The sequence below is a fragment of the Mauremys reevesii genome, linkage group 14 (genome assembly GCF_016161935.1).
Source record: "Mauremys reevesii isolate NIE-2019 linkage group 14, ASM1616193v1, whole genome shotgun sequence".
NCBI lineage: Eukaryota > Metazoa > Chordata > Testudines > Geoemydidae > Mauremys > Mauremys reevesii.
Genome location: NC_052636.1, coordinates 36,675,725 through 36,691,095, shown reverse-complemented (window position 1 = coordinate 36,691,095; position 15,371 = coordinate 36,675,725). Strand labels below are relative to the sequence as shown.

The window sequence follows — 15,371 nt, the reverse complement described above, 5'->3', positions numbered from 1 at the left end:
CTGAGGCCCCACCTGCGCTCCCCCCTTGCTCCTGTTTGGCCACTTCCCACCCTCGCTCTTCCTCTTTGGCTGAGGACGGCTGAGCCACCTCTCGCTCGCTCCTCTCCTCCCCCAAGGCCTTCCTGCCTCCTGCTCGTGCCTCTCCACCCGCTACCACAAGGTCTGCCCACCAGCTGCCACCACTCTGACCCATCCCTGCAACCCACCCTGCCCACCACCCACACCTCTCTGCCTCTCCCCTGAGACCTGCCCTGCCCACTGCCCCCACCTCCGAGACCTGCTCTGCCCACCGCTCGAAACTCTCTGCCCCTCCCCTGAGACCCACCCTGTCCACGTCTTTCTTCGGTCGTCTGTTGTTATTCCATGAAGCATCAAGAATGGAATAAAAAGCTGAGTTTACTCCAGGGTGAGGAAACAAAGAAGTCACCAACCCCCCGGCATTGCTGCTTTAGTTAAAATGTTTAGTTAAAACAGCTATTGAATGTCCTCCCTATGCCCCTTGTGTCACCAGAGCACATCCATGCTAGCAGTTCGTGGATGGCAACAGAGAGCAGTGCACTGTGGGCAACTATCCCACTGTGCAACTGGCTGCAGGGTGTTTTGGGAAGGGTTTGCAATGCCTCACGGAGTGGTACAGCATCACATGATGCACGTTTCTCTATCCCACCGTTCCACGGGCATCTTACTAGATTACCAGCTGCTTTTCAACTGCGGTGTGCGTGGCGGGGTAGAGACTGTGTGTGGGGAAAGACAGTGTGTGTGTTGGGGAAGAGTGAGTGTGTTGAGCTAGGTAGGAGCGGATCATTATTATCCCTACTCGAAAGAGAGAGAAGCTCAGGCTGAGAAAGGAGAATTGACTTCTCTTAGGTCACACAGCCAGTCAGGGGCAGAGCTGGGAATAGGACCCAAAAGCCCTGATTTTCAATCTAACCATCGGATCTTTAATTTCAGACACTGAATGACCTGAATAACGTGCTCACAGATGAGCTCCAGACTAACAACAGTGCACACTAATTATTCAGCAAGTATTTGAGAACTGCAACATTTGAGAGAATCATGAACTGCTCAGAGACCATTAATGTAGAGAAGCAGCAAAATTCATCAAACATAGAACTGGTTCTGACTTATTTCCTTGGTCTTAAAAGAGAACAACAAGGACCTGAGTCTCCTCCCTGTCAATAACCCCCTGCTCAGCCAATCAGCGTAGAGACTGAGGGCGGGAGGCTGAGGGTTCTCACCAGAGAGCCCAAAGGATGGCCCAGGTCATTGGTGGGGATCACTGCCCGAGCACTATTTCAGCCCCACATTTTTGGGTGGACCTCCCACAGTGGGAGCTGCAGAGCACTCCCCCGCAACACACACACACACACACCCCTACCTCCTGGTGTTGGGAGGAGAAAAGGAAAAAGGACAAAAGAAGCAAGACACAAAGAGAAAGGAGGGAGGGAGGGAGGGAGGAAAAGGGGAAACAAAAAGGACAAACCCCAATGTCCCCAGTGATTCTAAGGGGCAAAATCCCAGGTGCGGAATAAAATTCTGCCTCCTTAAGCTCGTGTTTTCCATGCCTAGAATAGAACTCTCACCAGCTGGATCAGACTGAACAGGTTTCAAAGCTCCAGGAGGCTCTTACCTTCTAAACAGGGACGGCTGTTTTCTAGTAAAATCACTAAAAGGGAAAGAGAAAACTCGAAAGAGATTCCTCCTGGCGCTCACGTCCGTGAACCCAAATACTCTCTCAGTCCTCAAAGAGAGACCTGGAGAAGGAGACTTGCTGAAGCAAAGCCACAGGGGTCTCTGAGGTTTCCCTGGCCCCGCGCCCCTGTCCTGCCTGGCTGATGTCAGCATCTCTCTGTGAGGTCACCACCTCCCCACCACCTTGGACCAATAGTCTGAGGTCCTGCAAAAGGCCTTTGTGATGTCACTGCCACATCCCTCCCTTGCTGTGCCAATGTCCTGCCCCTGGCCAGGCACTTTGCAGGTTTGAGCTACTCCCTGGGGATCACCCCACTCAAGGAGTGTTCGTTCTAGGCAGCAAGCCGGCTAGACAGGGAAACATCAGACGCTGCTCCCAATGCTACACTCAGTTTTTCAGAAATTAGTCGACTTTATGGCCAGAAGAGACCATTAGAGCATCTAATCTGACCCCCTGCGTATCACAGGCCTCCGGTATGACACAAGAGCTACTTTTGGGGCAAACACATTCCAGAAAGGCATCTAGTCTTCATGAAATGACATCAAGAGATGGAGAATCCACCACTTTCCTTGGTAGCTTGTTCCTGTGGTGAATCATCCTCGCTGTTGAATATTTGAGCCTTAATTGTAATATGAATTTGTCTCTTTTCACCTTTCAGCCACTGGGTCTTGTTATGCCTTTCTCTGCTCGATTCAAGAGCCCTTTAATACCCAATCTTATCTCTCCATTAAGACACTTCAATACTTCAGTGAAGTCACCTTTCAATCTTCTTTGATCAGCTAAACAGGTTGAGTTCTTTCAATAGCTCACTAAAAGGCATTTTTCTCCAGCCCTCAGAACATTTGGTGGCTCTTTGCTGTCCCAAACTCTAATTTCACAACATCTTTTTCAAATGAGGACACCAAAACTGGAGGCAGTATTCCAGTATCAGTCTCACTGATGCCGTGTCACCTCCTGTGACGTTACTGACATAATCTGTAACTGTATAGATCACCGTTGCGACAACTGTTCTATATTTGCAGCCAATATTGTAGAAAGGTTGTTGTGTAAGGGATCTATGGAGAGGTTCTGATTGGCTGATTATAATGATGCTATCTGTAAATGTGTATCATTTTTGTAGTTGACATTATGAATATTGGTTCTATGCTGCCCGTATTTCAAACTTGTGCTCTGCTTCTGGGGAACACCCCAGATAAGTTGGTGTCAATTCTGCTTAGTCAGCTTGATGCATGTTAGGCAAATGTGAGAACCACTACACTACAGAAACTCCATTACAGTGCCCTGCCCTGCCCTGCCCTCAAATTCCCTGCACTTTGGTGGTGCTCACCCTGGCACACACTGGTGGGCGAACCTGGAGAAACTGGCAGCAGCTCTCTGATGGGTCAGCTGGAAGAACCGGGGACTGGAGCCAGGGATCAGGAAGTCATCCTTACATCACCTTTGTGACTCTAGCTTGAAGGGGAGCTTCTTTTTCTTCCCCTTGCTGAGAAGCAGCAAGAGAAGAAAGAAAGGTCCGGTGGGGCAACTGGGTGCAGAAGCCAATGCTGCCTTTTCCTGCAGTGAAGCCCAAAATGAGGGACTTGCATTGAGTAAAGGCAGTGCTGGGCTTCCAGGAAAGAGCCCACTGCGGCAGCAAGAGAGATGAAACAGCCTGCTGAAGCCTGGGATTGAACCAGGGACCTTTAGATCTTCAGTCTAATGCTTACCCAACTGAGCTACTTCAGCACCTGCAGGGGGCCTTTTTGGGCTGCTACTTCTCACCTTGAAGTTTGTTCTCCATAAACCATCTCTCCAGTCAACAATGGCCAATGCAAGATGGACATCACTTGCTATTTTAGCCCTTGGAAACGTCATCAACTAGTCTCTGGATCTCTCAAATACTGTGCTTCAGTTCATGGAGGAAAGGCGAGAGAAGCAACCTTTGAACAAAGGGCCTGGGGTTAACATCCTAACGCTGTCTGTCTCCGACTGTAACACTATTTAATACCGGCCCACCCTGTGCTGGTGAGTGCTCCATTGCTAGATGTTAGTACATTTCAGTTACTGTCAAAATTAAAAGTTTCTATATGCTTAAAAGAAATGATTTTTATATATGGCATGTATAAATACAGATTTACACATCCTAGCATGAACATTTATTGTCTTATATGATAGAGAAAATCCTGCATCCAAACTGTGCATCAAAATCATGAAGTGAGCTACAAATGCAATAAAAATAAGGTATTCAATGGTTTAACATATCGAGCGGGGGTGGGGGGCACTGAAGACACTTCTTGCCTGGGATGCCACTTGGTCTAGGGGAGGCCCTGTCAGGGAAAGCAGGAGTTAGTCTCACACGCCTATTTCCAGGCTGTAATCTGTGGGCGCCCTGCTCTGGGGGAGGGATCGTGGCAGCCCAGACTCAGGGCTGGAACAGGCCCCGGATTGAGGGGGTGGTTGCAGGGTTTGCAGCGCTCTGATGTCTCAGACAATGTGTCTCTCCCAAAGCCTCAGATCTGCATCCCCAGAAGGCTCCTGCGCTGTCTCCGCTCCTTTCACAGTCTATAGCAAGGAGCAGCAGCAAGGGTCAGGGATGAGCCATAGGCACTAGGTCGGGGGGCAGAGGCTTCAGGAGGAAACCCAGCCCCCAGAGCAGAGGGGGATAGGAGGCTTTTTCTCTCCTTAGCCACGGGCTATAGCTCTGAGAGCTCTGTGAAAGGCCTCCCGCCCACAGCCTGGGGAAGGGAAGGAGTCTCAGGTTCTAGCTCAGTTTGGAGGAGGATCACTGGACCCTAGAACCACTCGCTGCCCTTTCCCGGAGAAACCTGTGATGCCCAGAACAGGGCTGAGATAAATGCTGACAGGAGCCAGGAATTGCTTCCCTGGAATAGCAGCAGAATTGGGCAGCTGGAAATCTCCCCGAAGGAGCTGAAGCCTTGGTGGGTCAGACATAGATGCCCCAGGTACTGCATGGGGGGCTTAGGTTTGTTTCTGGACAAGAGCAGTGAGAGTTTTATTGCCTCAACATTTCAGTAGAAAAATTCAGACCCAAAGTGTGTGTGGTGGGAGGTCGATAGCGGTTTCTTTGGGTTTGATTTAGTTTGTTTTCTCATTCTCGTTGTAAAAGCCCTGGGTCATTTTGATGGGAACAAAGTTTGTGGAAGGCCAAGGACAAGTAAGAAAAGTTAAAAATCTGCGTTGGAGTGAGGGGTCTGTGTGGCCAGGGCAGGGGTGGAGATTTTCATGGGGAGGGTTAGGGATAAACGAGAGGCTTTTGGGAACACAGGGGATGTTTTGCAGTTTAACCTCCCCACTTTCCTGTGCTGCTGCCCAGCTCCGACCCCACTGACACCCCTGTGACGAAGTGGGAATTTTCTGGATGTTTTGTTTGCATCTTGGATATACCTCAGTTTCCCCTATTTGTTGCACGATTATCTAGGTTAAAGGTCCAAAATGTGGGGTGCCCCCTGCCAGGGGGATGGAGTAACATTCAGAGGGATGCAACTGGGCCCGGGCCAGCCCCTATGGGGGTGGGGAGGAGGAGCCACCCAGCTCCACTCTTGGCTCCAGCCCCAGCTCTGGCCCCTGCCTCAGCCCCCTTACCCCTGTCTGTGTCCCTTCCCCCTTAGCTGCGGCCCCACTCCCAGCCATGACTCGGGGGGAGCATGGACAGGGGTGGGGGGCATGACCCTGAAGTGTTTTGGGACCACTGATCTCGGTGGTGGGACAAAGGGGTTAAATCTTGGCAGAGACCCCCAAAGGGCAGGTGTGGCTGCTGTCGAGCTGCCTGGGCCCAGACAAAGGCCACAAATTCTGTCTCCTAGCAACCGATGGCCGGGGCGCACCTGCTGCAAGAGGCCAGCTGGCTGGGAGCAGTCGGAGAATAAAGAACGAGCTGGAGGCCAGGTGAGCAGGTTGCCAGGGAAACAGGACAAAGGCCAGACGAGGGGCAAAGGGCCTGGCTGAGTTGGGCTGTTGGGAGCAAGGAGTCTGCTGGTTGGGGACTCGAGGGGAGAGCCCAGGCTCTGAGTTCGGGGTCTGCCCAAGATGGACGTTGCTGAATCTTCCTGTGCGAACACAGAACTTTCCCAGGCTGGATCCCAGACCCCTAACGAACCTTCTGTTGTACAGCGCTGGCTGAGAGTCACTGGCGACTGGGGAAGTTGGGGTGCAGGACTCCCCTTCGGGGGGGGGTGAGGCTTTCCCAGGTGTCCGATTCAGGTGGACTCACTGCAGGAAGCTCCTGGTGTGGAACAGGGGCTGAAAGGTCCAAGGTCAGTCCCAGGAGGTGCTGAAGCCAAGGAGGCTTCCCCAGTGAGAGCGTCCCTGGGGAGTCACACTGAGGAGGCTCCTGCCTGGGTTTGACTCGAGCTGTTCCAGAGCACGGAGCCTGTGTGCCCGTCACAGCCCCCAGCATGTGACCTACAGGCTCCACTCTGGCAAAGCTCCTGTAAATCAGAGACAAACTCCCCTTCTCCCAGTTACTCTCCCTGCAGAGAACCCAGAGCAGCTCCTGCCTCGCTGGGTCTCCTGCCAGCCACAGCTGGCCAAGGAGCTGCCCGAGTGCAGGGGCAGTGTCAGTTCCGACCTCACGAGTACAGTGGCGACGCTCCCTGCCTGTCACGGGGGGGGGGGGGAGGGCTTGATTCCCTGAGGAGAAAGCTGGGATTGTGACACCCGTGTATGTCTGCAGCGCAATTAAACCCCACAGCTGGCCCAGGCCGGCTGACACGGGCTTGCCAGCCTCGGGATCCAGGGGCTGGAGCCTGACCACTGGGACCCTCCCCCCTCGCTAGGTTCAGTGGCCGATATACTGAAGATGAGTTTGTAAGTGGGGAATGTGCACTGGGTGCTGCCACTGGAGAGACACTTCCCAGCAGAAGACCCACCCAGTGAATGTGATCTACTCTAAAAACATGTGATGACAGAAAGTCAGCCTGGGGCTCTGGATTTATCAGCTCGCAACGACTCGATTCAACTTGCTCAGGTTAGAAAGAAATTTGTGTTTTTTTATTGTGAGCCTGAAAATTGCCTCCAGTGTGAAAGTCAGAGTGGGATTATTTCACGCTCACGCACCCTTATCACTAATGAAGGAGTAAAGGAACGTGCAAACCAACGAAGCCTTAACATGTCATTTGCATCCTCAAGCCTGTCCCTGTGGCAGGATCTCAAGGACAGACAGAAATGTTACCCGGTGTCAGGAGGAGAGAGGAAAGCACTTCCCCTCGTGTATTTCCCCAGGCTGTTGTTCAAGGCAGCAGAGGCGCTTTAGGGCATTTTCTGTCACTGATTTTTTTCATGTTGGTGTGGGAGGAAAGACTTAGACCTGCCCACTTTTTGAACATGTGAATGTGAAATGACCAGATGATGAGTTAACAATGATGCTGTTGCACAGGATTTGACTGGAACTAGAAAACAAAAAGCCCTTAAAGTGGAACTCTTGGGTGAATAGAACGAGCTGATTTATAGTCGGCCTTGAAAGGCAATAGACTGTTACATCGGGCAGAACAGCCTGGTTTGGCTGGTTCATGGGTTGGCTGCTTTCCCTGATAAATTGCAGAGGGTTCAGAGAAGAGCCACAGGAATGATTAAAGGCTTGAGCAGGGAGAGGAGTTTAAAAATAAACCGAACCTTCCCTGCTCCTGCCGGCTGTGACTGCTGAGGACATTTTCCTTCTCTACTCCAGAGTCTCTCTTCTGCCAGATTCTCAGCAAGTCAGGCCCCCTGCAGACTATGGCAGAGCAGTTTGGTATTAAGCTGCAGGACTCACAATGTAAGAGTGCAGCTGCTGTAGCACCTTGACTGACCATGGGCTAAATCCTGCAGCCCTGGCAGCCCAGGATAACCTCCCACTGGTGGTGATGGGAATTTAGCCTTTGTAACGATCTGCTGGTACCTGAGGTCTCAGATGTGAATTAAACTGGGGGCAGACACAGCTCTATCCAAACAAGTGAAGGATGTAAGTGAAAGAGCAAAGCTGGCCCTGGGGAGCTGCTGCAGTCCCATCACCACAGCTGGAAGGGAACAGAGGGAAAACAGCTGGAGCAGCACAGAGAAAAGGAAGTTTGTCAGTGAGATCAGTAGCAATAAATGTGAAGTGAAGGAGTGCTTTCTCCTCTGTGCTGACAGGTTTGAATTGTGTTACTGTACTATGAGATAAAGCTTTACAATATCCTGCTCTAATTTCAGGATGGGTCTGTAACCATAATTAGTCTCTGTAGAAGTGGGACTTTCAAAATTCCCAAGGAATTTAAGGGGTGGGGTTCACGGTTGGTCACCTGAGGGAGTGCAGTAGAATTCAAACCAAAGACCAGAGAAGCGAGAACAGGGATTGTGGGACACCTCCCGGAGGCCAATCACAGCACTGTAATCGACCAGGGTGTCTACACTGGCACCACGGGGCTGTAGTCCCGGTGCAGAAAGCTGTACGCCTCTCGTTGGGAATCCCTCTGATTTACTGTTTTTACAGAGGGTGAAATGACAATTTTTCCTATCCCTGCCCTGTTCCTGCTCTTTGTATTAGTTCAATATATTTTAAGTGAGAAAAATGGTAGAAAAAAAATCTGCTCTCCAGCACAACTTGAAGCAACATCAGAGCAACTGGGAATGAAACAATTTATTTCCAAAAGGGAACTCGATGACTAACAATGGCTTTGAAATGGGGGAACAGTATAACCGTGATGCTCAGGGTTTGTTTAGACTAGGAAAAGTGATGGAATTTAGGTCAGTTGAAGGGGAAAGCTAATGCCAACCACTGCACCTGGGCATCTGTTCTACAACTATAATTGTCTTTTTACATCAAGATCATTAACTTGAGCAGCCAATGCCATGTACAGCCCTAGTAGATGTCAGACACAGATAGATTTTGCCTCAGTGTACCTTGTTGGGATCAAACCTCCAGGAGCTGATGAACATTCCGGGCTCAAAAGGAAAGGAGTTGATAGAAAAGATCACAGGACTGACCCCAAAGAAGGGTGAGCTGCAAAAGGCAGAAGCAGGTAACTCATCTGGGGGAGCTGAGAGACTACGGTGAAGATGGTGCGAAAATCACAATGTGGGAATTAGAAAATGTGATTTTTTTTTTAAATTTTGCCCAGCCCTAGTCAAGGGATTTATTACAGTTCTCTCTCATGTGGATTTTCTGATGTCTGATAAGGAGAGAGCTCTGATTGAAGCTTTTCCCGCACTCAGAGCATGTGTAGGGCGTCTCCCCTGTGTGGATTCTCTGATGTCTGATAAGGTCTGAGCTCCGATTGAAGCTTTTCCCGCACTCAGAGCACATGTAGGGCGTCTCCCCTGTGTGGATTCTCTGATGTCTGATAAGGTCTGAGCTCTGATTGAAGCTTTTCCCGCACTCAGAGCACGTGTAGGGCGTCTCCCCTGTGTGGATTCTCTGATGTCTGATAAGGGCAGAGCTCCGATTGAAGCTTTTCCCGCACTCAGCGCATGTGTAGGGCGTCTCCCCTGTGTGGATTCTCTGATGTCTGATAAGGGCAGAGCTCCGATTGAAGCTTTTCCCGCACTCAGCGCACGTGTAGGGCGTCTCCCCTGTGTGGATTCTCTGATGTCTGATAAGGTCTGAGCTCCGATTGAAGCTTTTCCCGCACTCAGAGCACGTGTAGGGCGTCTCCCCTGTGTGGATTCTCTGATGTCTGATAAGGGCAGAGCTCCGATTGAAGCTTTTCCCGCACTCAGCGCATGTGTAGGGCATCTCCCCTGTGTGGATTCTCTGATGTCTGATAAGGTCCGAGTTCTGACTGAAGCTTTTCCCGCACTCAGCGCATGTGTAGGGCGTCTCCCCTGTGTGGATTCTCTCATGTCTGATAAGGTGAAAGCTCCGATTGAAGCTTTTCCCGCACTCAGAGCACGTGTAGGGCGTCTCCCCTGTGTGGATTCTCCGATGTCTGATAAGGGCAGAGCTCCAATTGAAGCTTTTCCCGCACTCATGGCACATGTAGTGTCTCTCTTCCAAGTTGATTCTGTCACTTGTTATAAGGTCTGAGTGGCTACTAAAGTTTTCCTCTGGCCTCTGCTGAGTCTCACAGGCTTTTGTTTTTTCTGGGAGTGCACACCTCCCGGAAACATTCCCTTTGGATCTTCCTGATAAAGTTCCATGTGGTTCTCCTTGCTCAGCATCTTGCTGATGGGGTTTCTCCTCCTCATTCTGACTCACCAGCCCATCACCTGATGGGAGACAGAGAGAATCCAGACACAGGTCACTCCCTTTGCCGGAAAGAAAGAAAATCTCAGAGAGAGGAATGGCAAAAGGGATGAACAATCCAAAATAAGTGTGGGAGAGATCAAACCTATCAGGTGCTGATTTTCCCCAAACCCTTCCACAGAGGAGAGAGGAAGGGATCAGTTTTGGTGTGCATCTCATGAGAACACTCGGGGGAAAGCGAGACTGGGCAGGGACCTGCTGCCAGTTGTCAGTCAGAATAGGAGGGAAGCCATGAGTGACATCTGCCATAATGATTCCACATCTGTAGGGAACAATCCTGAACTTGGAGAGCTCACAGGATATTTGTAGGGCATCCCAAATGTTTCCTGCATTCCCGCACAGTTTTTGAGCTGGTTTAACCAATTCCTCACCTGTGAAGGCAGCTCTTGGAAGCACTTCTTTCTCAGAGCCCTGGAGGTCTGGGACCCACGGCTCTTCCCCTCGTTCCAGCTGCGAGATCACATCAGGTTTGGAATTTGGAAACCCTACTGCAGGTAAAGAAAACGAGGGAGGTCAGTGGAATTTGTGGGATACTTGTCACAAAGAATAGTCCATGGTTTTAACCGCCAGCTCATTTTTAAGCAGTAACATCCCAAGGCCAACTTCCTTGGCTCAAAGTGGCAGGAGAGTTATTATTATTATAAATCATATGCATTACCTTAGTGCCTAAGGACCAACTAACAGTGGGTACCCATTGTGCTCGGCAAAGTACAAACAGAGAACAGTAGATGGCCCATGCCCTGAAGAATTTACAATCTGAATAGACAAGACAGACACAGAATGGGGGAAGGGGTAGAACCCACTGTTAGAATAGAGATATTCAGGCCTGCCTGTAAAGTCTATAGTTTAAGAACTTAGGTGTACTTTTATCACTTAGCTACTTACAGGAGTATGAAAACAAAGAATCAAAATCACTGTCTGTATTTGTAAGGGCCTTCTCTCACTAGGATAGGCTGAGCCCTTGTTCTTAGGCTAAGGCCTTTGGCTAAGCAGCAGGGGCAGCCATAAGCTGGGAAGTGAAGGGTCACATCCTCACATCCCAAACCAGTCACACTGAAAAAGACGGTTACTCACCGTTGTAACTGTTGTTCTTTGAGATGTGTTGCTCATATCCATTCCAGTTAGGTGCGCGCACGCCGCATGCACGCTCGTCGGAAGTTTTTTACCCTAGCAATACTCGGTGGGTAGGCTGGGCGCCCCCTGGAGTGGCGCCACTATGGCACTGGATATATACCCCTGCCGACCCATCTGCCCCTCAGTTCCTTCTTGCCAGCTACTCCAACAGTGGGGAAGGAGGGCGGGTTTGGAATGGATATGAGCAACACATCTCGAAGAACAACAGTTACAATGGTGAGTAACCGTCTTTTCTTCTTTGAGTGATTGCTCATATCCATTCCAGTTAGGTGATTCCCAAGCCTTACCTAGGCGGTGGGGTCGGAGTGAGACGTCGCAGAATGCAAAACTGCTGAGCCAAAGGCTGCATTGTCTCTGGATTGTTGGACCAATGCGTAGTGTGAGGCAAAGGTGTGAATCGATGACCAGGTAGCCGCCCTACATATTTCCTGGATGGGGACATGAGCCAGGAAGGCGGTAGAAGAGGCCTGCGCCCGTGTAGAATGGGCGGTCAGATGTCCAGCGGGAACGTGAGCCAGTTCGTAGCACGATTGGATGCAGGATGTTACCCAAGATGAGATCCGTTGGGAAGAGACCAGCATGCCCTTCATGCGGTCTGCCACCGCTACAAAGAGCTGAGGTGAACGCCGGAAGGGTTTTGTTCGCTCTATATAAAAGGCAAGAGCCCTACGGACATCCAAGGTATGTAGCTGTTGTTCCCGGCGCGATGAGTGTGGCTTTGGGAAAAAAACTGGGAGGAAGATGTCTTGATTGACATAAAAAGCAGGCATCACCTTAGGGAGGAAAGAGGGGTGTGGCCGCAGGTGTACCTTGTCCTTATGGAAGACGTATAAGGGGGATCAGCCGTCAAGGCACGAAGCTCTGAAACTTGCCTCTCCGAGGTGATAGTGACGTGGAAAGCCGTCTTCCACGAAAGGTAGAGCAGGGAACATGTGGCCATAGGCTCGAAGGGGGCTCCCATAAGCTTGGTCAACACCAGGTTTGGATCCCAGGTGGGGCTGGGCGATGGACTTGGGGTACAACAGTTCCAGTCCCTTAAGGAACCTGGAAACCATGGGGTGAGAGAAAATTGAACGGCCCCTTTCGCCTGGGTGGAAGGAAATAGCTGCCAGATTAACTTTTATGGAAGAGACCGCTTGGCCCTGCTCTTTGAGGGACCAGAGGTAATCCAGGATAGTAGGGATGGAAACCTGTCCTGGGACCAAGTTATTCTGATCGCACTGGTGCGAGAAACGCTTCCACTTAGCGAGATAAGTCGTCCTAGTGGAAGGCTTCCTACTTCCCAAGAGGACCTGTTGTACGGAAGCAGAGCAGCACAACTCCGATTGGTTCAACCACGCAGGAGCCATGCAGTGAGATGAAGGGTTTGGGTGGTGCAGGTTTGGGTGGTGAAGTCTGCCGAAGTCCTGTGTTATGAGATCCGGCCACAGTGGCAGGGGAATCGGATCCGCCACTGAGAGGTCGAACAACAGGGTGTACCAGTGCTGCCTCGGCCATGCTGGAGCAATGACGATCAAGTTGGCTCTGTCCCTGCGGAGTTTGAGCAGGACTCTGTGAACGAAGGGAAATGGCGGGAAGGCATAACATAGGTGCCTTGTCCACGGGAGGAGGAACGCGTCTGAGAGGGAGCCCGGGGAGCATCCTTGGAAGGAGCAGAACACCTGGCATTTCCTGTTCTCTCGGGAGGCAAAGAGGTCTATGCGGGGAAAGCCCCACCTCCGGAAGACGGAATAGATGACATCGGGATGGATTGACCACTTGTGAGACAGGAAGGACCTGCTGAGGCGATCTGCCAGAGTGTTCTGGACTCCTGGGAAAAAAGACGCTACCAAATCGATTGAGTGGGCTATGCAAAAGTCCCACAGGTGAGTGGCTTCTTGACAAAGTAGGGAGGAGCGCGCCCGCCCTGCTTGTTTATGTAAAACATGGTTGTTGTGCTGTCCGTGAACACGGATACACAGCGGCCTTGTAGATGGACCCGAAACACCTGGCATGCTAGACGGACTGCCCTCAGCTCCTGCACGTTGATATGCAGGTCAGCTCCTGGGGCAACCAGAGGCCTTGAGTGTGAAGGTTCCCGAGGTGGGCACCCCAACTCAGAGATGATGCGTCTGTGGTTAGTGCCACCAAGGGCTGAGGAGAGTGGAACGGCATCTCTGCGCAAACTACAGTGGGGTCCAGCCACCAAGTGAGGGAGTCAAGAACTGTCCTGGGGATAGTGATCACCGAGTCTATATTGTCTCTGTGTGGACGGTATAGAGAAGCAAGCCAGGTTTGGAAGCACCGAAGTCGCAGCTTCGCGTACTTGGTCACAAAGGTGCAGGACGCCATGTGACCTAATAGACCGAGGCAGGTGCGCACCGACGTTGTCGGGAAGGATTGAAAACTTCGAATGATCAAAGACATTGCCTGAAACCGTGGCAGAGGAAGGCAGGCCCTGGCCAGATTGGAGTCCAGAACTGCTCCAATAAAGTCTATTCTCTGCGTTGGAGTCAGGGTAGACTTTTCTACATTGATCATGAGGCCTAGCCTCCCGAAGAGGTCTTTGACGACACACAGGTGCTGTGATACTTGCAACTGGGAAGTCCCTCGAATGAGCCAATCGTCGAGGTACGGGTAGATGTGTATTTGACGACGGTGGAGGGAGGCAGCTACTACGGCCATACATTTGGTGAAGACTCTCGGGGCCGCGGAAAGACCAAAGGGAAGCACCGTGAACTGGAAGTGCTGTTGGTTGACCACAAAACGGAGATACCGTCTGTGCGGCGGGTAAATGACAATGTGGAAATACGCATCCTTCATATCGAGGGCGGCATACCAGTCTCCCAGATCCAGGGATGGGATGATGGTCCCCAGGGATACCATGCGGAACTTGAGCTTTATCATGAATTTGTTGAGTTCTCGCAGGTCCAGTATCGGTCGTAGACCACCCTTTGCCTTGGGAATCAAAAAGTAGCGGGAATAGAACCCCTTGCCCCTCATGTCCTCTGGCACCTCCTCTATGGCTCCCAGATTTAGGAGCGCATGGACCTCTTGTAAGAGGAATTGCTTGTGAGAGGGGTCCCTGAAGAGGGATGGGTAGGGAGGGTGGGATGGGGGTGGAGAAATAAATTGGAGGTGGTATCCTGTTTCCACCGTGCAGAGGACCCAACGGTCGGAGGTCAGCTGGGACCAAGCAGGGAGGAAATGGGAGAGGCGGTTGAAAAAGGAGGGAGAAGGATCCGGCAGGGAAACTGGTAGGCCGTCCTCGGACGTCCCATCAAAAATTTTGTTTTGGCCCCGTAGGTGGTTTAGGGGGCGCTTGACTTTGGTTTCCCTGAGGGCCAGACTGTCTCCTCTGATACCCCCTGCCACGCCGTGTGGCCATATCCTGACGCGGCCTAGGCTGGTTATAAGGGCGGTATGGTTGGGGCGTGAAGGACCTACGTTGGGTCACCGGCATGTGCATACCCAACGAGTGCATTATGACTCAATTGTCCTTGAGGCTCTGCAACCTGGGGTTGGTTTTGTCCGAGAAAAGGCCCTGGCCCTCAAAAGGCAAATCCTGAATTGTCTGCTGCTATTCTGGGGGAAGGCCTGAAGCTTGTAGCCAGGAGATGCGTCTTATCGTTACCCTGGATGCAAGCGTTCTGGCTGCCGAGTCCGCTGCATCCAGAGAGGCCTGGAGAAAAGTTCTCGCCACTTTTTTACCCTCCTCTAGTAGGGCCGTAAACTCTGTGTGGGACTCCTGGGGAAGGAGTTCTGTAAACTTCCCCACAGACACCCACGTTCCTTCACGGATTGGACAACCAGGGAGCAGGGAGGTGGGTGGGTGTAGAGATATTCATACCCCTTGGAGGGGACCATATATTTTCTCTCTACTCCCCTAGCTGTAGGTGTAATAGAAGCTGGGGATTGGCAAATTGTGTCTGCACTGGTTTGAATAGTGCGGATGAATGGGAGAGCCACTCAAAGAGGCGCATCCGCCGATAATATGACTACGACAGGGTCCTCTATTTCAGCAACCTCCTCCACTGGCAAATTCATGTTTTGTGCTACTTTCCGCAAGAGGTCTTGATGTGCCCTGAGATCAATAGGCGGAGGACCAGAGGAGGATGTTCCTGCCACTGCCTCATCAGGAGAGGAGGGGGAGGAGAGGCCCGGTACCAACGGGTCCTGAGGTGGGTCATGGACCGGCGGAGCACCATCTGCATCAGGTGGAATCTCAGGGTCTGCAGATTGAAGTGGATCCTCGTCCGTGCCCGCGGGAGGAGGATGGCTTACAGTCGCTTCAGGAACCCTGTGCTCTGAGGGGCCGGAGCGTTGAGCCACAAGTGGGGCACCTTGGGCCTCGTGATATGCCCA

General features: G+C 51.5%; 1 protein-coding gene and 1 non-coding gene across 2 annotated transcripts in view; both read right to left on the bottom strand.

Annotated features, from left to right (window-relative positions):
- Positions 1-15,371, bottom strand: part of LOC120381602 (zinc finger protein 850-like) — a gene marked incomplete at its 3' end in the record, with an annotated part of 176,908 nt that overhangs the window by 126,744 nt on the left and 34,793 nt on the right. The window contains exon 2 of the mRNA XM_039499754.1: positions 8,790-9,644. Coding sequence (XP_039355688.1) covers positions 8,790-9,644 — 855 coding nt within the window. The remainder of the gene's footprint in view (positions 1-8,789; positions 9,645-15,371) is intronic.
- Positions 3,346-3,418, bottom strand: TRNAF-GAA. Its single transcript has one exon. It is a non-coding gene; the product is annotated as a tRNA-Phe (tRNA).